The sequence below is a fragment of the Notolabrus celidotus genome, chromosome 2, assembly GCF_009762535.1.
Source record: "Notolabrus celidotus isolate fNotCel1 chromosome 2, fNotCel1.pri, whole genome shotgun sequence".
NCBI classification, from domain to species: Eukaryota; Metazoa; Chordata; class Actinopteri; order Labriformes; family Labridae; genus Notolabrus; species Notolabrus celidotus.
In genome coordinates, this window is record NC_048273.1 from 8126995 (window position 1) to 8150186 (window position 23192).

At 41.6% G+C, this 23192-nt stretch overlaps 1 protein-coding gene across 1 annotated transcript in view; it reads right to left on the minus strand.

The window, feature by feature from the left end:
* fryl (furry homolog, like) overlaps positions 1–23192 on the minus strand; it is a 117991-nt gene that overhangs the window by 58205 nt on the left and 36594 nt on the right. Inside the window, 9 exon segments of the mRNA XM_034702267.1 lie at positions 293–391; positions 507–599; positions 3558–3726; positions 3822–3902; positions 5545–5624; positions 6350–6446; positions 6551–6690; positions 9212–9265; positions 13580–13788. Of these exon segments, the coding sequence (XP_034558158.1) occupies positions 293–391; positions 507–599; positions 3558–3726; positions 3822–3902; positions 5545–5624; positions 6350–6446; positions 6551–6690; positions 9212–9265; positions 13580–13699 (933 nt within the window). The 5' untranslated portion in view covers positions 13700–13788.

Consider the following 23192-nt stretch of genomic DNA (forward strand, 5'->3'; position numbering starts at 1 on the left):
AAGGCAACAGGTTTCAAGATGTGTCACTGAAATGACTGAAGTATAGACTTTAAAGCGCTCAGCATGTTAGATGAAGCTGTGACAGGACAGTTAGGAGAGTTTTTGTAAATATGATGGACTTTCAGTGAGGTTTGTTTTCAAAATCAAGCATTTATGGATAACAATGAGACAGTGGGTGTGCTGCAGCTGATAGGATTGAAACACAGGAGAAGTGGATGACAATAGGAGAGGGAAGAGAGTTAGCAGAGGGCGGGGAGGAAGAGAAATAAATTAAGGATGATATAATATTCACCAAAGAGTGCTTCTTCCTGGAACTTAGGTCAAACGTTGTCTGGTACAGCATCTCCACAAAGTTCTTCAGGCACGGCACATTGACTTCATTTTTCACGGCCTGAGGAAACAAGTCATTGTCATGGGATTCATACGGACTCCAGTACAGCTCAGCACACACAGGGGTTGATCGATGAAGAGGTGAAACTGTGGAAATCCCTTAAAATGTTACTCACTGCTGCGACAGGGATAAGGATCTCCACAAAGAGGCCGGCTAGAGCGTGCTTTATGTCCTTATCCTTGACTTCCAGGAAATACTGGGCACATTCCTGAGAAGAGACACACATGTGCATGAAGAATATGAAGAAATACACGGATACAAACATGCAGGAGGGGTAGAGTTTGACACAAAGGTGCTGCAAACTTAAAATTTGGTCAATGAGAAGTTACCAGATTGTTTTATCTCATTTATAATTTTTTTTCTGTGTGCATGCAGCCTGTTAGGCTACGTTCACACTGCAAGGCTTAACGCTCAATTCCAATTTTTTGTTTGCCTGTTCACATCACCTCTATAATGTGACCTGTATCCGATTCCAGTGTGAACCAAACTGCCCCGCATGCGCAAAAGAACAGTAACAATAACGTAGGGCTGTCAACGAATATTCTAAATTCGAATATATATTCGAATATTTTAAAAAACGGAGATTCGATTGTGAAAATTAATATTCGACTGTGGAAAAAACCCACATCGGCGGCTGTTTTGCGAGTGGGCACACTGCATGACGGGTCAGGGACAGGTCACAGGAGTCGCACATGCACAGCATGAAGCAGACTGCAGAGAGAAATCCTTCCGTCCTCGGATCCTCAGTGCGCTCTGAACGCGTCTTTTCCTCCGCTGGGAATACAGTGAATAAAAAGAGATCGGGCCTCTTCACACTGACTGTCTTGTGTTTTTGGCAAATAACCTGTCAGGCCTAAGACCCTACATTGACAGCGGACTAAAAGAGCCCAACAATCAGGGACACTGGGATAAAATGAAGTTTTTCCTCTCTTTTTTATACAAGCGCCAAGAATGTAAGTGGACTACTTTTTCGTTTTTAACTTCAATTAATGTTAATAATTTTTGCTTCAATCCCTGAATGAAGCCTGCCAATATTAGGGACAAGAGTCAGGACCTTTAATTGCTCGCACAAGTCTTGTTCAGCACTCACTCAGCGCATTGCGCACAGAGAGGGGAGGGGGGCGAGCGAGCGAGCGAAAGGTCTCCGGTCTTAAAAGTGTTTCGGTACAGGCCATTAGGTCATTTACTTGTTTTGTAATCTGTAGGTGTGTTTTACGCATGTTATAGCTTAAATAAAAACACATATACAAGTAGTTATCTTTTTGTATTAGTTTGTCCACCTGTTATTGACATAATGGGCAAATATAGATATTCGAATGGTTCGAACCTATGGGTTTTTTAGAGCGAATATTCGAACGTCATTCTGGAGCAATTTTGACAGCCCTACAATGACGTAACATGCAGCTGTTTCACAAACGTCAACATGGAGGAAGTCAGCATTTTTGTTCATTTTTTTTATCACTGCAGCCAGGTTCTTCTGTGTCCCTGTTCGGCAAGTTCTTTCAATATACTTTCAAAAACAGACCGGTTATGGTATGAACCCTCAAATCTGTGAATCCACAAGCTGTGTGCCTTTTTACTATTGATTTGCACCACGACCCAAGATGCCTTTAAATCCGGTTAGACGTTCAGTATCTTGTTCCACATATTGGCGCCAGAGTTTCACAACCTGGCTATCAGCGTAAGTGTGATTAGCTGCAGTTTTAGACTACGGTGGGGTAGTGTAACCTCCTCCCACAGCTCCACAGTAATCATATCTTTCATATACTCTTCTTTCTGTCCAGTGTATCTCAGTAAACAGGTAACAGGTCTAGATACTTTCATTGCATGTATTACACGGAAATTGCACAAACATATTCACACAATTTCAACTCGCTATAAGTTCCTCTGCTGCTTCATCACTCTGTCTGGTGCCTCTAAGTCCACGCTGTCACTTCTGTGTAATGTTTATGCAGCCTACAAAAAAGTAGCATTCTATATCTGATTTGAAAAATTCTGATTTGGGCCAGATTTGAGTGTTCACACTGCCTCTAAAAAAATCTGACCTGGTCACTTGACCCTAAAAAAAAACAGATTTGGGCCACTTTTGCCTGCAGTGTGAACACAGCCTTAGAGTCGCTCCTCTTCGTCCATTCTTCTCTCTGATTTTTCTCCTCTTTCTCCATCGTGCTTTGTTAGATTTTTCTCTGGCAGTTTGTTGAAGTTGTGACCTCTTTTGGCCTTCAGTTGGTGAGAGTTGTGGACTGTTTTTCACCATGACATCACCAACTTTAACTTGTACTCGCATTACAGTTGCCTGGCCACCCCGCTTTGTTTTTGTCTTATCAAATGTCATACTGGTGGCTGTTTACATCCCCCCTCTGCCAACCCGACTACGGCATCCTACGTTCTCAACGCTGCCATAGCCAGACTCCAGACAGACCACCAGAGCACCCTCTTCCTGATCTCCGGGGACTTCAACCATGTATTTATATTCTACATAGCTTATTTTGTATTTGTATAACTTATTGTGTATAGAGCAACTGTAATGACTGAATCCCCCCCCTTGGATAAATAAAGCATTTCTGATTCTGATTCTGATATAACCCTGTTCCAGCATCCTGCGACCTCTTAAGAAGGTGTAATGATGCAAGAAGCACTTCTTTAAATGCATCACTGACTTTAATAAAGGACAAACTGAGCTGACTTGCATTTAGTTTCTTTAATATCATTATGAATGAAAAAACTCTGCAAAGGTCAAGAGCCTAAAAGGTCAGGTGGAGAGAAGAGAAGGAATGCAAAGTGCTGAAAAAGAGGGATGGACATAAACTATACTTTGTTCCATTAACACATTAAGAAATCAGGGTAATGTTAACAGAACAGGGAGTGTGTTTTTATGCACTCAATAGGGGCCAGTAAAAACACTCCATTCACAACTCAGAAACACGCACACAAGCACACACAGAAGCACACACACACACACTTCTTGGCAAACCCCACCCTTGATCGTTACTCATCGAGCTTTATGAGCCACCGCTACAGAGAGCTGCTGAGCTTGAACAAAGGCGCAGCAGTGAAATAAGATGTCTGGTGCAATTTAGCAAGCACACATATCTGCCACTCTGACTGTGCAGACACTGTGGCAAACAAAAAAAAAAAAACGCACGAATAACAGACGGAAATGTACCTGCATGAACTGAAACGAAGCCTCGAAATCCTCCACAGGGTACATCTTCACCCGGAAGAACTTCATGCCCATGATGAGACTGATGATGCTCTGGACCACGTAGGGACTCTGCTCTTTCTGCCGGAGCTCCTTCAGCTCTGTGATGAACTTCTTTCTTACCGCCTGAAACCTGAGGACAGAGAAACAGACAAAAATATGCACTTAAAAAATAGATGAGAGACAAGAGGGTAAAGAAGGATTTGGTTTTCAGTTGAGTGTGCTTACTTTGACTGTGTCAGGATCCCGATGACCTCAGCGTACAGGTCTGCAATGATGTGCACATTGCCAGTGTTAGGGCCACAGTACCTGTCAAAAAAGCATGAGACACAGAGTTTACAAAAACGTATTCTCATAACAGTTTTATTACACCTTACTTTATTTATGTATTTACTTATTTTTTAATTTATTATTATTATCTAGTCTAAAGTTTAGTCACTTTTTATTTATTTGATATTATTTATTTTATTTTATTTTCTTTCAATGGTTTAATATTTTAGTGTTTTATTATCTTAGAAATATATTTTATTTTGGTGAATTTAATTTCCTGTATTGAGTTTTAACATCTTATTTTACCTCCAGTGTTTCCTCATTAAGATATCATGAGAGCTTTTCCTCAGTTCGTTCAGAAATGTATTTTTTATTTTTCATTTATTTATTTATTTAATTTCTATTGGTATCATTATTATTCTTGTTGCATATATTGTGTTCTTAACCTTAGGATTGTGGGGTGGGTTTGGAGTCGGGCTGGGGTTGGGTCTTTCTTTCTTTTAATTTATTCTATTTTATGTTGTTTTTACGTACAGCACTTTTTGTTACAATGTCATTGTACGAAAAGGGCTTTATAAATAAAGATTGATGGATTGATTAGAAAACAGATTAAAACCTGAGGGTCTTTGCAAGACAGTAATTTGTGCAAGATTAATGATACAGTTTATAAAGTCACGTCCTCCAGATTTAAAATCTTGAATCAATTGGTGCATTTGAAGGATGTCTCTCTCAAATCTGCTACTGAACATGTGTATAAACAAGCTAGCTTTTCATTTATTATTCCAATAAGAACATTTTGTGTATCAGATTTAACTTATGCACATTGAATATTTCATATACATTTGCTCAGCAGGAATACAGTCGTTTCAGAATAAGGTCCAAAGCAGGGATACTTAGCTCATGTAAACATCGGCCTGAAGTCACCAGAGCAAAAAAAAAGCTTTTAAAAAAACTGCAGTGCACTCTCATCAGGCAGTAAAGTTTCACTTTAACTGCACTGTTAGCACCAGGGTTAGTGAATTACACTTTCTTTGCAATTTGCAGAGGAAGTGGCCAGTTTTGCTCCGAATTAATGCAAACGTGGACATTTAATACGCCCAAACAGCACAAGGCCACAGAGAGACGCAATGTTTTCTGCAGCACAGTTTGTGGTTCATTTAACCTTTTGCACCTGGTTTGTGAATTAGGCATCATCTTTTTTTGTCATATACACAGCCAATCATGTATGAATCAAAGCCACAGTCTTCATGACATCAATGTCGGACTATCTGGTGTCAGAGGAGAGACAATCTGCTGCTGTAAGAGAGACTGTAGGAGAGCAGGAAGGACTTCAAAAGCTGTTACACTCATCTGCAGGTCTAACAGTGATCCAGTCTAACCCTAACCTTTCTTAAAAGTGCTGCTAAACTGCATCATCCCTGTTGTACGGTTATTATTATTACCTTTGAAAGTGCACATAAAGGCAGGGATGCAGAGATAAAACAAGGAGAAACTTTGATCTTGCATTTGAATCTGCTATAAAGCTCATGCAACCCTAAACCATGCCTGAAGATAAAGTTCATTTACAATAAAGGAAAGATATGCATGACATCCTGCAGCAAAGCAACACACAAGAGTATATTCTTCTTCAAGTGTTGTTTATCTGTTTGAGTGTTTTCTGCGTGTGTTGATGTTTACTCACCCCTCTTTGTGTTTAAAGTGCTTGAATGCCAGGTTGAGAACTTCATGTACTAAAACATCTGGCACTGGATGAAGAGGAATCTGTGACGTACACAAGGAATCATAGATTTTTATTAGAGGCATTGATAGTCTTCATTCTTTCTCTCTTGCTACCATTCAGGGCCCTCCCTGCCGGAGCAGAGCCAAGGACAACTTAGCTCTGGTCTCCAGGGTTTGGATTTCAGTTCAGCATGTTGCCTAGATTTGGACGCTTCACTTTAGAAACACTCTCAGTAGAGAGTTGGTCTGTTGCCATTGTGTTTATTTACTGTGTCCCCCTGTGGGGATAGACTTCACTGAAAAACACTGCAATTCATTTCAGTACCACAGAAGATAAATAGATAAGCAGAACAAACCTATTAAACACTACTGTATCTCTTTGAGTCTGCAAATCGTTAGTCAGACAACAAAAGAGGGAAAGTGATGCCAGCTCTCTTTTCAGGGGTTAAACAACGAGCTGGCACACCGGGTTAATGATTACCAGCAATAAAACATGGACAAAGAATTAAAGAATTCCATTAACTTAAACTATTCCAGCACAAATTAAATCAATCTGCAACAGCAAGAAATCCTACGTCTATTAAACATGCGGAAAGGGGAAGCGATGTCCTTTTTATTTAACCTACAATATCAACAACACATGACTGATTCTGCAGAGATCCAAGTACCTGCATATAATACAAGTCAGTTTAAAGTTGCACTGTGTGTCCCCTTCTCTCTGCAAACAGTCACATGACACACACAAACCTGAGTGTCAGATAACTCACCTGTTTTAGAACTTCCACTGAAACTAAACAAAAAATGAAATCTATGGCTAAGTCCCTCCGTTCCAGAAGGTAATCTTTATCCCGGTGCTGTTCATCCCTGCAGAGTGAGAGAGAAAGAAAGAGAGAGAATATCTTTAAATGAAGTGCACCATAAAACTGATCAATACAAACATGCAAAATGACTGGAGTAGACCGTCTCACCCTTTGGACTTGGTGCTGGAGCGAGGTCTGTACTCGTACGACTCGTCTTCAGTGCCGCTCTGCCGCCGGTACCAGTCGAACAGTGTGCGCAATAAGGAGGGCAAACAGTGTTCTGCTATCGAGCTCATAGAGCTTATTAACTGGAAAACAACAACAAACAAACATTAGATGCAATCATACACAACATGTGGTTAAGACCAGGTAAAGGGGCATTCCAAAAGTGTTATAAAAGGTCTTATTACACAGAAATTAGCCACTGCACCACCTAGTACTTATGCACTGTTTGTGACCTAGTGCAGGGGTTCCCAAAGTGTGGGTTGAGACCCCCTGGGGGACCGCGAGACATAAATGGGGGGTCGTGAGATGTCTTCCAGAATGTTTTCTTTTTTTTTTAAAGTTATTTAAAAATAGTACATTTTCTGCTTTTCTTGTTGCCAGATGACTCCTTTTTTCATATCTGTTTAGTTATCTTTGTATTTGGAGCCTGTCATGACTTTTAATGACTCATTTGTTGGCCATGGACACCAAACTGGCTACGTTTGCAGTGGTGTTTTCACTATTTTTGTTCCTGCGCGTAACCATGGTAACATTGTTTACATACGAGATCAGCTGTTAGCAGCTCGTAGCATGTCGATGCTAACCGATGCTAGGCCCGATGTTCCCTGCGAGCTGAGGAGAAGGAGGCAAGAATGGTTTTGAGGCGCAAGCTAAGAAAGACGACATCAACCTGTCCTTCCACTCACTGTTATGGGGAATGTAAGATCCATCTACGATAAGATGGATGAGCTAACCCAGCATCTGAGGGAATGCTGGCAGAGTAGCATCATGCTAACAGAGCTAACACCGGACACAAATGCCACATTGGAAGGATTTCACCTGCTGTGGGCGGACAGGATACAGGGGAGCAAGACTGAACTAACTGGTGAAGAAGGCCAGCTCAGTCCTGGACCCTGTGGAGGTGGTGGCTGACAGGAGAATTATGGCCAAGCTGTCGTCTCTGATGGACATTTTTTTTCTATATATATTCTTGTTGAAATTCTTGTACTGTACACCTTTTTGCCATGAATTTCCCCGTTGTGGGACGAATAAAGGAGTATCTTATATAGGTAGGGTCATTCTCAACAGACCAGCTAAATGAAGCCACATTAAATCACTTTGAGGGACAGTGGGGGTCGCGAGTCTTTGGCACCTAGATTTCTGACATTAACCTTGCAGATGCAGAAGAGCAAACTGTTAGCCACCAGCCTTAGGCTGATTTACACTGTATGATAAACAGCAACATGTATCAGCTGTAGATTTACATAACGCGCTCTGAATCAGTGTGGAAAAGTAAACAGACGTTGTTTCACAACAATACATTTTTAAAGGAGCTAGTTTTGCTTCCACTGATCATGCGTTACCGACCCATCCTTGAATACATCATAATGCAGCCTTATGTAGCCACATTCAGTCAGTCAGCTAACTAGCTTTTATCCTGTTCATTTCAACACTGAGTTACTATTTTAAACTAACCTCTGTTTAAAATCAATCAGCATGCTGTGATTACCTGCTAGAACTCAACGTGCAACCTCATTCCTGTCCCCTTTTCAACATTACCTGCTCCCTCTCGAGTGTTATTGCTTGACTAACCTGGCCGACATGTTTTCTTTCTTTGTGAAAGCACAGAAAAATGCACCGTTAAAACATGCTTTTGAAATGATTACACTGTGGGAAGAATGCAGCACCGCGAGCAGAGATGTAAAGTGGATATTCGATAACGGAGTGGTGCATAGGACGAGTATTGACCGGATGTTTTCTCACCTAAAGGGTGTCATACTGTAGCTATTGATTAGAAAAGGCTGTTTGCTGCTGGATGACATCATATGACTGCTACTCTATCGAGCAGATCTTTAATGTAAACATAGTTATGTGTTTGTTCTTTCTGCTCATATGCAGAGAGAGAGAGAGAGAGAGAGAGAGAGAAAAGGCTGTCCTATGAACACGAACGCATCGATAATGATGTAAGACTGAAGCTTTAAAACCTGAGGCTCGATGACATCATCACGTAAAGATGACCGGAGGGATTAGTTTACAGGAAACGCAGAAGAAATAAGAGCTTTGGTGACTTCAAATTAAAGTGAATGTTTCAGAGGGTACATAAAACATGAGATGAAGTGGTCAGTATGCAAACTACTGAAGTCCGTGTGTGTGTGTGTGTGTGTGTGTGTGTGTGTGTGTGTGTGAGGGTCAGTGCAGCAGGATGAAGGAGGCTGATGATGGATGTGAGGCAGCAGAGTTATGCAACTGCTCCCTCTGCCCTTATGGCACGGGGCAGATTCACTCCAGCGCCCGATGCTGATTTACTGCTGAGGATGACACAGCGATTCCACACTCTCACTTTTTGCGCTCTCTATCCCCATTTTCTCTCCTCCCTCACTCACAAAAGGACAGCTGGATCTATAGCACCATATCCTCGTTGGCTTTGTGTTGTGCTGAACAAAGCATTCTGCAGCAAGCAGGTCTATTGTAAAGAGTTCTGCACCAGCTAAATATGAGGGACAGACGGGCCATCGAGTGGGTGGAGCTGGGGGAATCAAATACTGCGCAGCACACATATGGGGAGGTGGGAGAGGATCAGAGAATGAGATTATTGCAAATATACACCCACAGCTCTGGACTCACCTGGTCAAATTGTGCATCTTCCCCTCTCTGGAGGGACCGGGACAGAGGTTTCTCCTGTTAGAGGGAGACACAGAGGAAGAGGTTCATACTTTTAGTACTGACATGACATCACTTCTCTTCATGATTAAAGCAACGAGTGAGAGAGAACAGCCCTGGAGTATGACTGCGATCAGCTGATTCAGGGAGAAGTAGGACTTCATGTAACTGCCCTGAAAGTTTGCCTCAAGTCTCTGGACTGAACGCAGCAGCAAAAATGTAAGCTGCACAAGAAAGCAGCCAGAAGAACATGAAAAAACTGGCAGAAAACTTTTTTAATATCTGATATGAGAAGAAGAAACCCTGATAGAGGGAAAAGCTCCTTTCACATACACACACACACACGCCGTCCAGGTGAGCTGCATTCAAGAACACAAACAGATAAATACGTCATCCCCTCTTTATGCAGACTTTCCTGCAGCCTATTGGAAGATGTGGACATAAGTTGGGGTGAGTCAATGTGTGAACGCAGCAGATAAACTGAGCAAAGTGAGCACTGAGCAGGGCGATGACGTTGTTCACAGTGAGCTGAGTTTCTCTGCTTTTTACTCTTTGCTGCTCACCTCAATCGTTTGTGTAAATGTGGAACATCTTTGTACATGTTGTGGTGATACTAAGACATAAACAGTCACGATTACGACACCTTTTCGTCCTCCTCCTGCACCCTCTATCCTCCAGAAGCTTAAGGTAAAACAGAGAGCGTCTGAGTGAGAGGCTGAAGTTCCTGAAAACTATCTGACATGTCAGGAGCTCATGTGTGAAAAGGTGGGACATATTTGTGTTGTTGTTGTTACTGCTGTCTACATACCTCCTGATCAGGGATGTTAGCAATTAATTGAGTATGGATTAATTGATTGTTAAGAACTTACTCAAGCACTTTTTTGGTTTTGATTTTCTATCACATGGAACAGACATCATGTGGTCTCATATTTTGTTCAGCTATCAGGGAGGTGTTTTAAGCTTAAAGGCAAGGCAAGGCAAGGCAGCTTTATTTGTATAGCGCATTTCATACACAAGTGCAACTTAATGTGCTTTACATTAAAACATTAAAGCATTGGAAACATTCAGACAAGCATAAAAGAGCACAATTAAAATGACAAATATAATTAAAACAGAAAAGAAAAGGAAAATTAGAAATATGTTAAAAATTAGATTAAAATTTGCATTTAAAGTGAGTTAAAATAAGCTAAGATAGGAAGGCAGTAGCAAATAAAAAAGTCTTAGTCTTTGATTTAAGAGAAGTGAGAGTTGGAGCGGACCTGCAGCTTTCAGGGAGTTTGTTCCAGATATGTGGTGCATAGTGACTAAACGCTGCTTCACCATGTTTCGTTCTGACTCTAGGGACTGAAAGCAGACCTCCTTAAAGCATGTTTCGATGTGAATCAGCTGACTAAACGTGAGGGAGACGCTCAGCTGATGGCTGCAGCTGAGTGACAGGTCTCTACAAGCGCTTTTTTTTCTCTGCCGCCGGACTGATATGACCCGGTTTCGCTCCCGGCTGACACCTGACCGCGTTCACATGCTTATTTTTCTCAATTAGAAGGAAGAGACAGAAAAGTGGATACTGTGAGTCTGAAATATGTTTCTGTTCAGTTCTCTTGTTGAAGTCTGAGCCTTCAGTTTATACGACTGTATGTCCGCGGAGATCATGAGCCTTCTCCATGAGTTGATATTCAGCGTGTTTAACGTTTGGAACACCTCAATATGATCTGTAGCTACTCAGTACCATCAGTTATACACACTGTGTCGTGAAGGACATTTTGATTCAGGGGAAAAAACATTTGGCATTACTTTTTATATGGAAAACATCCAAGTTTTATTTAATGATTAATTAAATTGATCGATAACATTTCCGAAAATCGATCACGGAAATACTTCAAATTTACATCTGTAGGGGAGAACGGGGTTGGTTGTCACACGGGTTGGTTGGCACAGTCGTTATATCTCGCCACCAGAGGGCGCTGTCTCTCAAATTGGGGTATGGACATTTCCAGAATTAGGATCAGAGCTCACCTACATAGTCTTCTCTGGAGTAAGACAGCTGAACTTGAGGTGTGAGACTTTTTGTATTTTTCATGTCAAATTGTAAATATTCAGCTCCTCAGTATTTTTCTTCTAGGCTTTTAAACGATGGGTTTATAAAAAAACAAGTGTTACCCTTACAAAGTGTGAGGGGAAAGCTATAGTTCAGATTTTTATTAGCTAGCTAACTAGTTGTTAGATGGTTGTTAGCCTTGATGCTAGCAAAAAATTCCAGTTGGGGTTGGTCGTCACATTCTCTTTGGGGTTGGTTGTCACATGTAACAACCAACCCCTATGTTGGCAAAATCATGCATGGTGAAATGAGTTGGAGTGAGCAGACCCTACATTTGCCATCACTGTAACTCAGACAGTGACTGCATGTAGCCTAGTTGAGTCGGCCATTATTGTAAGGCCTATTTGTTTTGTTCTTTGTGTTGTTATATAGGCTGGCCTAAAGATGTGTTTCCTGTTCATGTTCCTCATTTTATGTTAAAATGCATTAAGTTATGTAGGCCTATCACTTGTCAGTGCAATTAAACTTTCAAATTTAGTTCTGCCTTCTTGCCTTTTTAAAAAAAAAATTCCCTTTGAAATACCATTGTGACAACCAACCCCATAGTGTGTGACAACCAACCCCATAGTGTGTGACAACCAACCCCATAGTGTGTGACAACCAACCCCATAGTGTGTGACAACCAACCCCATAGTGTGTGACAACCAACCACATAGTGTGTGACAACCAACCCCATAGTGTTTGACAACTAACCCCATAGTGTTTGACAACCAACCCCATAGTGTTTGACAACCAACCCCATAGTGTTTGACAACCAACCCCATAGTGTGTGACAACCAACCCCATAGTGTTTGACAACCAACCCCATAGTGTGTGACAACCAACCACATAGTGTGTGAAAACCAACCCCCATAGTGTGTGACAACCAACCCTATAGTGTGTGACAACCAACCACATAGTGTGTGACAACCATCCCCGTGATGGGGTTGGTTGTCACAATGTCACAATGAGTGTCTTTGATAGTTATTTGCCTCTTTGTTACAATGAGTTGGAAAATGAGAGGGATACACATTTCAAGCCAACACCTTAAGCTTCAATTTAATGTAGGAATGACTATTGAAAGATGTTTTGATGATGAGCAATCATCAAAACAGTAAAAAGTGTGACAGCCAACCCCGTTCTCCCCTACTCCTGATCAAACTGAGCATAACTTTTGTTGTGATTCAGCGACGTTAAATAAAAACAGAGTGACTGAGATTAGGTGGTGCTTCACATCGCCACAGATATGGTTCAAGTTAAGGAGTCACCAGCAGGATGACGTTTTATGAAATCTGCACACAAATCGCCAACAAGTCAGGTAACTTAAACCTTGGGGTAAGGGTCCCATAATAACACCCACCATCGCAAAGAGAGCCAGATTTCCTTATTGGGGACTAAATCTCAGATCACGTGTGACAACAAAAACTTAACTTGGTGTAGGCTTCAGGTTCTCTCTCCTTCTCCTGTGCCGTCTACAAGGTCAGGCTGAGGCACGCAAACATACACTGATGCACACAAGAACGCCAACGACCATCAGCAGCTGTTTTATTCATGGGATCAAGATTTTATGGGTGGTATTCAGACTTCAATCAGAGTTAGTAAAAGTGATTGAAGCTTGTCTCTGGCCTCTTCTTTAGGTGTGTATTGAACACAATAGTTGATAATCTCACTGAAATGTACAGAAACAAAAGCAATGTCTTATTTTGGATGTTAAGAAATCTGCTCTCAAAGTTTATTTATGACTCCAGACTCGGTGACCTTCTCACACAAAATGCAGACTTCTTGCTTCTTCCTCTTTTGTACAAACATCATCATCACCAGAAATCCCCGATCAGCACATTGCATGTATTTCCAAGGCCTGCTTTAGTTTGTCGTGCTTGTTTTGAAGAAGAAAAACAGAAGTATGTTGTGACTCAGGTGTAGTGAGAAAACTTCTGATGTTTTATTTTAAGCTTCCCTGCCCACGCCAACGCCCAGTCCCATGAGAAGAGGAAGAAGTAAGCAGAATAAAGAAACTGATTCGAGGAACAGGGCGGTCAAATGACAATCAATCCAGTGTTTGAATCATTCATAAAGCTCATGAGCCTCTGCCTGTTTCCTCAAACAACCCTTCAGCTTCTCCTCTGCAGCCTGAGACTTGTCAGTCAGTTGCAAAAGAGAGGAGGTTATCTCAGCAGAGTGGACCGCATCACATGTTGCGTATTGAATTTCATTTCCTGTGTTTCTTGACACCGGCTCTCACCCCCCTGCGGACTCACCAGCGGTTCAGCCATCACCATCTCGATCTTCTTCTCCGCCAGCACAGCAAACTCAGCAAATAGACTCTTAATGACAAACTCCCCGGGCTTGAGCTCGGGGTCGATGGTGATGCTCGACATGGCGGCGACGCTGTGTTTCTCCCACGAGAGGGGAGTCACCGAGGAGGGGGCACGGCGTCTACTCACGCTGCTGCTGACTGGGGCAGAAGCTGTGGAGGGAGAGCAGAGGGTAGAGGTTAGGAAATAATACAGCGGGAGGCAAACAGCAGGGTCAAAGCAGGAACAACACTCTGTGAAGACTGCAATGTCATGCTACAGTTCTTATCTAAACAGGAGCGCAGACATTTCCTAAAGAGGCTAGCTGAAGAACTGAGCCAGAGAGATATGCTGATGCTGACTGAAGCAAAAACACAACTTCTGTTTGGTCCTGAAACTTCTTTTGACCATGACGGGCAAATCATTGTGAACAAACATGAATGAAAATCACTGATCCTAAGAAAACTTGATAACCAGCTTTTCAATATCGCCCAGCTCTAATTTAATATATTCCTGACCTTAATCTAATGGTAAAGGTAAATGGACTTGTACTTATATAGTGCTTTTCTAGTCTGTCTGAGCACTCAAGGCGCTTTTACACACTACACGTCGCATTCACCCATTCACAGCGCATTCACTCACTGATGGTAGAGGCTGCTAATGTAAGGGACCATCAGTATTAGCTAATCTCATTCGTACACATTCACACACAGCTGATCAGCAGCGGGAGCAATTCAGGGTTCAGTGTCTTGCTCAAGGACATTTCGGCATGTGACTGCCAGAGCTGGGATCGAACCGCCAACCTTCCGATTGCAAGACGACCGACTCTACCCACTGAGCCACATTTTGGCTCCACAAAAATCCTGTTTTCTCAAAATCTGCATAACCCAAATCCATCATCAAATACCTCTGATGCATGATGCAACTTTATCAATACTCCTTTGCTCAACCCTTCAACCCTCAAACTTTGGTTGTATTCACACATCTGCAAAATCAAGTACCCAAAAGAGGCATCAAAATTAACTCTGGACAAATCACATAAAGCCAGGAGCAGTGTGGAAAATAAAGACAAATAGATGACAAAGTGTGAAAGATTACCCGGTTTATGTATCTACAGTATCTCACAAAAGTGAGTACACCCCCTCACATTTCTTCTAAAGCTGAAGCACAAGAAAGTCTGCAAACAGTTTGCTAAAGACAAGCAGACTAAGGATATGGATTACTGGAACCATGTCTTGTGGTCTGATGAGACCAAGGTAAACTTATTTGGATGGTGTCTAGTGTGTGTTGGGGCACCCAGGTGAGGAGTACAAAGAGAAGTGTGTCTTGCCTACAGTCAAGCATGGTGGTGGGAGTGTCATGGTCTGGGTCTGCATGAGTGCTGCCGGCACTAGGGAGCTATAGTTCATTGAGGGAACCATGAAGGCCAACATGTACTGTGACATACTGAAGAAGAGCATGATCCCCTCCCTTTGGAAACTGGGCCACAGAGCAGTATTCCAACATGATAACGACCCCAAAACACACCTCCAAGATGGCCACTGCCTTGCTAAAGAAGCTGAGGGTAAAGGTGATGGAGTGATAAAGCATGTCTCCAGACCCAAACCCTATTGAGCATCTGTGGGGTATCCTCAGACGGAAGGTCTTTAACATCCACCAGCTCCGTGATGTCGTCATGGAGGAGTGGAAGAGGATTCCAGTGGCAACCTGTGAAGCTCTGGTGAACTCCATGCCCAAGAGGGTTAAGGCAGTGATGGAAAATAATGGTAGCCACACAAAATATTGACACTTTGGCCTCAATTTGGACATTTTCACTTAGGGGTGTACTCACTTTTGTTGTCTGTGGTTTAGGCATTAATTACTGTTTGTTGAGTTATTTTGAGGGGACAGTAAATTTACACTGTTATACAAGCTGTACACTGACTACTTTACATTATATCAAAGTGTCATTTCTTCAGTGTTGCCCCATGAATAGATATAATTAAATATGTGCAGAAATGTGAGGGGTGTACTCACTTTTGTGAGATACTGTATAAACATGTTGGCTAGAGCTCAACTCTTTTGCAAGTTAAAAAGAAAATAAAGGTTTAAGGATGACTTGATTCTTAATCTGGATTTCACAGCTGTCTTTGTTTAATAAATGAAGACCCAGACTCAGGTCCTCATGTTGTGCAGATCTGTCCGACAAAAAACGTCAACTGTTGAAAGAGTCGTAACAAACTGCAGAGCTGCTGAAGCACAGTGGGCGCCATTTCTTGGGTTTATCACGTTACCCTCATTCAGAGCTGATTGCACCCACATCTTACATCGCTTTCTAGTCAATAAAAAGGTTTGTTGATCACTCTTTCAGTACCTTAAAAAAACACTTAAAGGCCAACACTAAATCCCAAAGAAGGAAAAGACTGAAGACGGTGAGGTGATGATAAAACAGGGGGAGTGAATGTCCACAGATCTCCTTCAGCTGTGTCTAAAGTGTTTCCTGAGTCATCTCAGGTCACTCGGAGAGGTCTGAGCTCGCTGCACATTTGCATGCGGCTCATTTGGTTATCCTATTCAAATGAATATAAACAAATCTGAAGTGTCTAGGTCTGGGACTGTGGGAGACGGCTGAGACAAAAGAGCAGATAGCGATGAAGTCAAATACGGTTGTAACGGTAACCCTGTACTTGTAGGTTGAAGGTTGAATAATACAATGACTGAATCGAATGTGATAAATGACCAAATATGAAAGAGTGTGTATTTTTTATTTCACACATATTGTCTGCAACATATTCCTCCTGACTCTGAAATAAATCCAAGTAATGTTTTTATTTTTAAACACTAAATTTGCTCCAAATAATCTGAGGGCAGCTCATGATGATGTTTGATCTAGAACAGATTGTTAGCTGCTCTTCATGCAGACATCTGTTCATAGAGAGACAGAAATCCTCCTCAGATTAACAAAGACAAGAGCCTTTATGTCAATGCAGCTGTGTGTGTTCCTCCTGCTTTTGCTCTCCATACAGACTGTTTTTCCTGCCTGCTGAAACATGATTGACCAAAACTACTCTGATCACAAACTTGCTAAAAATGAAAACTATAACACTCGCCATGCTGAAACTCCAGGCCCCCCCCAAGTAAAGATTCCACAATCTTGTGAAGGATCTATAATAGAGATGAATCTGAGGGTAGCTGGTAGCTAGCTTTAGCTTCATCTTACTGCATCTAAATGGTGTGAAAGCACAACCATTACCCAGGACTTCCACCAGATCCGTGTACGGTCCGTCTCCTATTCGCTGTCGGTTTCCAAGACGCAGCATGGAGCCGAGCCAGAGACGCAGCCAGAACACAACAGAGCGGATCCAGTGGAAGTCAACACATCGGATCTGGTGGAATTTGGCCGTTACACTCATCAGACTGGTGGAATGAGCGCATGCTGACTGAGAAAGCATCGTCTGTTTAATTTTCTTTAAATTGTATTACATCGCAATAAATTTAGACTTCTGTCACGTGTTTATTATGTATGCTCTTGTTGCCATAGAGAAAACTATTTGTGCAGCCTCAGTAAATTATACATGCAGGTCCTATGTACAAGATAATGCAGATTCTTACTGTAATTTATTGAATTTTGACAGTGCCTTCAAATTTGGAAAACAAATATCTTCTGTGGTTAAGGCCAGCTTCTTCCAGCTGAGACTCATAGCTAAGGTGAAGGCCTATCTCCCTCCCAACGATTTAGAAAGAGTGGTACATGCCTTTATTACTTCTAGGCTTGACTATTGTAATTCTTTGTATGGGGGCTTAGACATGTCGTCTATTCAGCGTCTGCAGCTTGTTCAAAATGCGGCTGCTCGCCTCCCGACTGGCAGGAAAAAGAGGAAGCACATCACACCTGTGCTGCGTGCTCTCCACTGGCTCCCAGTCCGTCACAGGATTGATTTTAAAATTGCGCTTCTAACGTACAAGGCCCTAAATGGATTGGCAGCATCCTACTTGGCTGATCTTCTCCATGTTCACAACCCAGCTCGAGCACTGAGGTCAACAAACCAGCTGCTCCTTGATGTGCCTAAAAGTCGCCTTAAAACCCGGGGAGACCGAGCCTTTGCAGCAGCGGCCCCCAAGCTCTGGAATGGCTTGCCACTCCAATTAAGATGGGCCCCCACTGTTGAATGTTTTAAATCTTTGTTGAAGACACATCTCTTATCTTTGGCCTTCTCCTCGTGAAGAGGACAGTAATATCCTGTTATGTTGTTGTTTATTGTTGTCTTCATGTACTTTGTACTTTTTACTCTTTACCTTGTAAAGCACCACTTTGGCCAACACTGGTTGTTTTTAAATGTGCTATATAAATAAAGTTGACTTGACTTGAATCTTTATCGACATTGAATCCCTGTTCAGCTAATGTTTTACATTTTGCTTCAGCAGGAAATGTTTACTTTTCTAACCTTTCAAAATGAAACTTTTAAAGCACATGCAGAGCAGCAAATGTCTTAGATAGCTCTAGTTTCTTAAACTTCAATCACTCACTCTTCAAACTTCCATTCTCAGGTATCCTTAAAGTAAAGAAAGTCAGATCAACACAAACTGTGTAGGGGAGAACGGGGTTGGTTGTCACACGGGTTGGTTGGCACACTCATTATATCTCGCCACCAGAGGGCGCTGTCTTTCAAATTGGGGAATGGACTTTTCCAGAATTAGTATACATAGTTTTCTCTGGAGTAAGACAGCTGAACTTGAGGTGAGAGGACTTTTTGTGTTTTTCATGTCAAATTGTAAATATTCAGCTCCTCAGTATTTTTCTTCTAGGCTTTTAAACGATGGGTTTATAACAAAATAAGTGTTACCCTTACAAAGTGTGAGGGGAAAACAATAGTTTAGATTTTTATTAGCTAGCTAACTAGTTGTTAGATGGTTGTTAGCCTTGATGCTAGCAAAAAATTCCAGTTTGGGTTGGTCGTCACATTCTCTTTGGGGTTGGTTGTCACATGTAATAACCAACCCCTATGTTAGCAAAATCCTGCATGGTGAAATGAGTTGGAGTGAGCAGACCCTACATTTGCCATCACTGTAACTCAGACAGTGACTGCATGTAGCCTAGTTGAGTCGGCCATTATTGTTAGGCCTATTTGTTTTGTTCTTTATGTTGTTATATAGGCTGGCCTAAAGATGTGTTTCCTGTTCATGTTCCTCATTTTATGTTAAAATGCATTAAGTTATGTAGGTCTATCACTTGTCAGTGCAATTAAACTTTCAAATTTAGTTCTGCCTTCTTGCCTTTTTAAAAATATTTTTCCCATGAAAATACCATTGTGGCAACCAACCACATAGTGTGTGACAACCAACCACATAGTGTGTGACAACCAACCCCATAGTGTGTGACAACCAACCACATAGTGTGTGACAACCAACCACATAGTGTGTGACAACCAACCCCATAGTGTGTGACAACCATCCCCATAGTGTGACAACCAACCCATTTGATAGTTAATTGCCTCTTTGTTACAATGAGTTGGAAAATGAGAGGGATACACATTTCAAGTCAACACCTTAAGTTTCAATTTAATATAGGAATGACTATTGAAAGATGTTTTGATAATGAGCAATCATCAAAACAGTACAAAGTGACAACCAACCCCGTTCTCCCCTAGTCTTAAAGTCTCTCAGTAACAGTTCTGTGTGAGCTTCTATTCAAGATAATAAGAAGTGCATGAAAACTGCACCATCATCATCATCATGCTATTGTTGTCAGGCACACTCCGCTTTGATTGCCAAGTTTCTGTCTAATCGAAGACTCCAGGCTTCATAACATTCAATGGTGCTCATGAGATTTATGCTGCAGCTGGGACTCCACTTCCAGTCCGGTCCACAATGGTTCCAGTCCAGCCAATAGTGAACTGACCCTTTACCTCATTCCCTCCCAGGAAAAGCCTTGTTCTGTTTCTTCCTGGTTGTCACAGAAACACTCGTGCATTCTTGATACAATGAACACAATTGAGGAGCAAAAGAGCAGGAAGACATAAGTTTTTCAGCTGAGGAAAAGCATTCATGCCCAAAATATTACATAAATACACTCGCATTGTGACATAACATGTGCAGCCATGAAAACAGTGAGCTGGCTGACAAGCAGAGATTCTGATTGTTGAGTTCAGACTTTAGGTTTGTGTTTATATACCTTTCATGCATCCGTTCAAACAGAGATCCCATGAAGCACGGCAGGCTTTGAGGCCAGTTTCACAACTTTGTAGTTAAAAATACCGCCTGACACTTGATACACACTGACCTGAGAAGACTTCGCCCCTGTCTACTGACAAGGTGAGGGACGTCTGTGCACCCACAGATAAGTTTCAGATGCATTAACCACCACAAAATGAATAGTTAAAAACTCCTCATTCAAACTGTGAAGTCCTGAAGGTGTAAAAACCACTATCAGCACCATTCAGAGGTGTTTCTCCTGACAAAGGCGGAAGGAGAGCATGCATGAGCTCTGACACACTTCAATACTGCGACAGAAATATAAGTGCAATGAACAGACAATCAAAGACAGCACAATGGCTGTATTAGACAGTTCATGTTTCTAACAATCCTGCATTTCCCTCCTGAATCTGAAATAAATCCAAAAAGCTGTTTTTTGTTCTCCACAAATTGGTACCAATTAATCTGAAGGTAGCTGTTAGCTAGCTTAGCACCTGCTCTACTAGCTGAGCTACACTGGTGACCTAATAGTGGTTTAATTAGCAGGTGATGTCATGAAATTAACTGTACTTGTTGAAAGTCTATTGAATGCATTTGGTCAGAAAATATTTATTTATTTATTTTTCTCAAAGATCTGTTTATTTGAATTTTACACACTATGTACAGAAGATTAATGTAAACAATTAACGCAGGTGATGTTTTTTTTTTTGCATGTGAACAAAATAAGTGAATGAATGAAAAAACAAACAATAACACAACATTTTAATGATTTTAAATAAAAGATAAGTAAATTAATAAATTAGTGAAAATACAATAAAATTAACGGGTTCATATTTTAAAAATAAATAAGTACAAAAGGTAAAAAAGCAATAATGGTCAGAAAATATTGAATAAAGTGCATAGCAGCTAGTTTCAGCATCATTATAATGCTAGAAGAGTGACTGCAAAGATTAACGGTCAGTAGACACCAAAACAAAATCCTTTATATTTGAGTTTTAGTCCACAAAATGTTTAAATAATGACTTAAATGGTCACAATAAGTCATGATATAAACAAACTGTCAGTTGAATTTGCATGAACACATAATTAAAGACTATAAGTCACAATTCTTATACCATTTACTCAAATCTGGAATTGTTTTGTTTTTTGAATAAAAAGCAAAGTTTAAAAGGGACAGCTCTTTTTTTTTTTAAGTGGGATTGTTTGCTCTTAAAATGGGCTGATTCACAAGCTGACCCCTTTCTGCAACAGTCGTTAGCCTAACTTCCATACTGGTTCTCTGCCCAGTCTCTCAACAAAGGGGGGCCGAGCTGACCGAGATCCCCCGTGGATAAAACACTTACTATTGACAAGCACCTCACACAACCCCACTTCAGAGAAACTGAACCATCCCTTCAAGTCCACTCCAGTTCAGAACCCAAGGCCGCCCGTACCCACACTGACTGAACCTATTGTTCCAGACTCTTCCTCAATGACTCGCCATAAAAAATACAGCAACATAAAAGTTGAAGCATGATTCAATTGTTCTGATCACATAACCTTTGACTTAATAGTGAAACTTCTTCATAGAGGACATAAAAGCGGGAGGTGGTGTGAGTGTTAGCCGTGCTGCAGTACAGAGAGCCTTTCAAGCATTTCCCTCTTTGTTTACTGTGCTTCACCAACACCCCCGATGATGTCACATAGCCAGCTCTTAATAGCCAATCAGAGCCGAGTGTTCTACCCCCTCCATCCGACGTTTCTCTCCCACCCTGGGCCAGCTGGATTGTTGACTGGTTTGCACAAATGAATACCCCGACACTGTACTCTTCCAGTTCATGACAAAACGAGAAACAAAAACAAGGCGTCCTTCTCTGGGTTAAGTTTTCTTTTCTCTCTCTCTCTCTCTCTCTCTCTCTCTCTCTCTATCTCTCTCTCTCTCTCCATGCCAGGCGTTTGTAGCATGCCAGCTTATGATTCCCGTCCAACATTAACCTACTCGTGAATGATCAAAACAAATGCAACATCCGACACTGTGGTGACCCACTTCTTACAGCGAGGTCAGGTTCCTTTTCACATTCAAATCCAACTGCAAAAGATCCAAGCACGCTCTGTTTGCTTTGTAAAAACAACAACGCTTTGTTAGTGAACAAACTTTAGAGGTGGGAAGGTCCACAACTAGACTCAAATATCAACGTACTTCAGTCAGGTTAAAACTCTGCTCACGTGTGTTTGGTGACAGCAAAGAGCAATACACCAGGCTTGAAATTAACTCCTATATTTGGTGGCACTGATGCTCCAAATTTCAAAAAGTTGAGGTGTTCCACAACTAAAACTATATAGCTCCATTTTCATCATGGAGCCATTCAAAGTTTTTTGAGCTGCGGCCACATCACCAGCTACAGGAGCGACATTTTCCATAACATTTAGCAGCATACAGAAGAAACTCCTCAACCTTCTCTTCATAATCCCTCCTCAGATCTTCTGATTTTGCGCCAGTGACCTCACAGTTATCACATCATCAATCAATCAATCAATCTTTATTTTTATAGCGCCAAATCACAAAAAACGTTATCTCAAGACGCTTTCAAGACCCAACACCAAGACAGGATGAGATCCAGTCCCATCTTACAGACAGGACTCAGTCTGATCTCATCTTAATCCACCATGAGCAGAGCACTTTGCAGCATTTAGCAAGTTACAGTGGCAAGGACAAACTTCCTTTAACAGGCAGAAACCTCCAGCAGGACCAGACTCATGTTAGACACACATCTGCAGAGACCGAGTTGGGGTTGAAAAGAGTGATAGAGGAGAATAAGAGAGAGAGTGATGATAGTGATGAGACGAGTAGTAGTAGCTGTTGCCTCTGGAGTCCAGCACGTCTGTCTCAGCTGGAGTCTGGAGTCTCACGTGACAATGAAGCACAGTGAAAGGAGAGATTGACGGCTCATCTAAAACCTGCATTTTGAGGTAAGAATGACGAACTGATGTCTGATTGGTTATGTTAGCGTTGGATGGATTAAATGGAACAATGCACCACGTCTTAGCAGGCATTACTTATCAACCACCGGTCTCGGTAGTAGTGAACGTTCTGCAGAGAAATACAAATACTTGAAAGAATACTCCAAGATAAATTTCCAGGTTGCACGGATTCAATTTCAATCAATCAATCTTTATTTACATAGCCCCCAATCACAACAAACGCTATCCTCAGACTCTTTCCAAATAGAGCAGGTCTAGACCGTACTCTATGTTCCATTATTTACAAAGACCCAAACATCAAGACAGGATGAGATCCAGTCCCATCTTACAGACAGGACTCAGTCTGATCTCATCTTAATCCACCATGAGCAGAGCACTTTGCAGCATTTAGCAAGTTACAGTGGCAAGGACAAACTTCCTTTAACAGGCAGAAACCTCCAGCAGG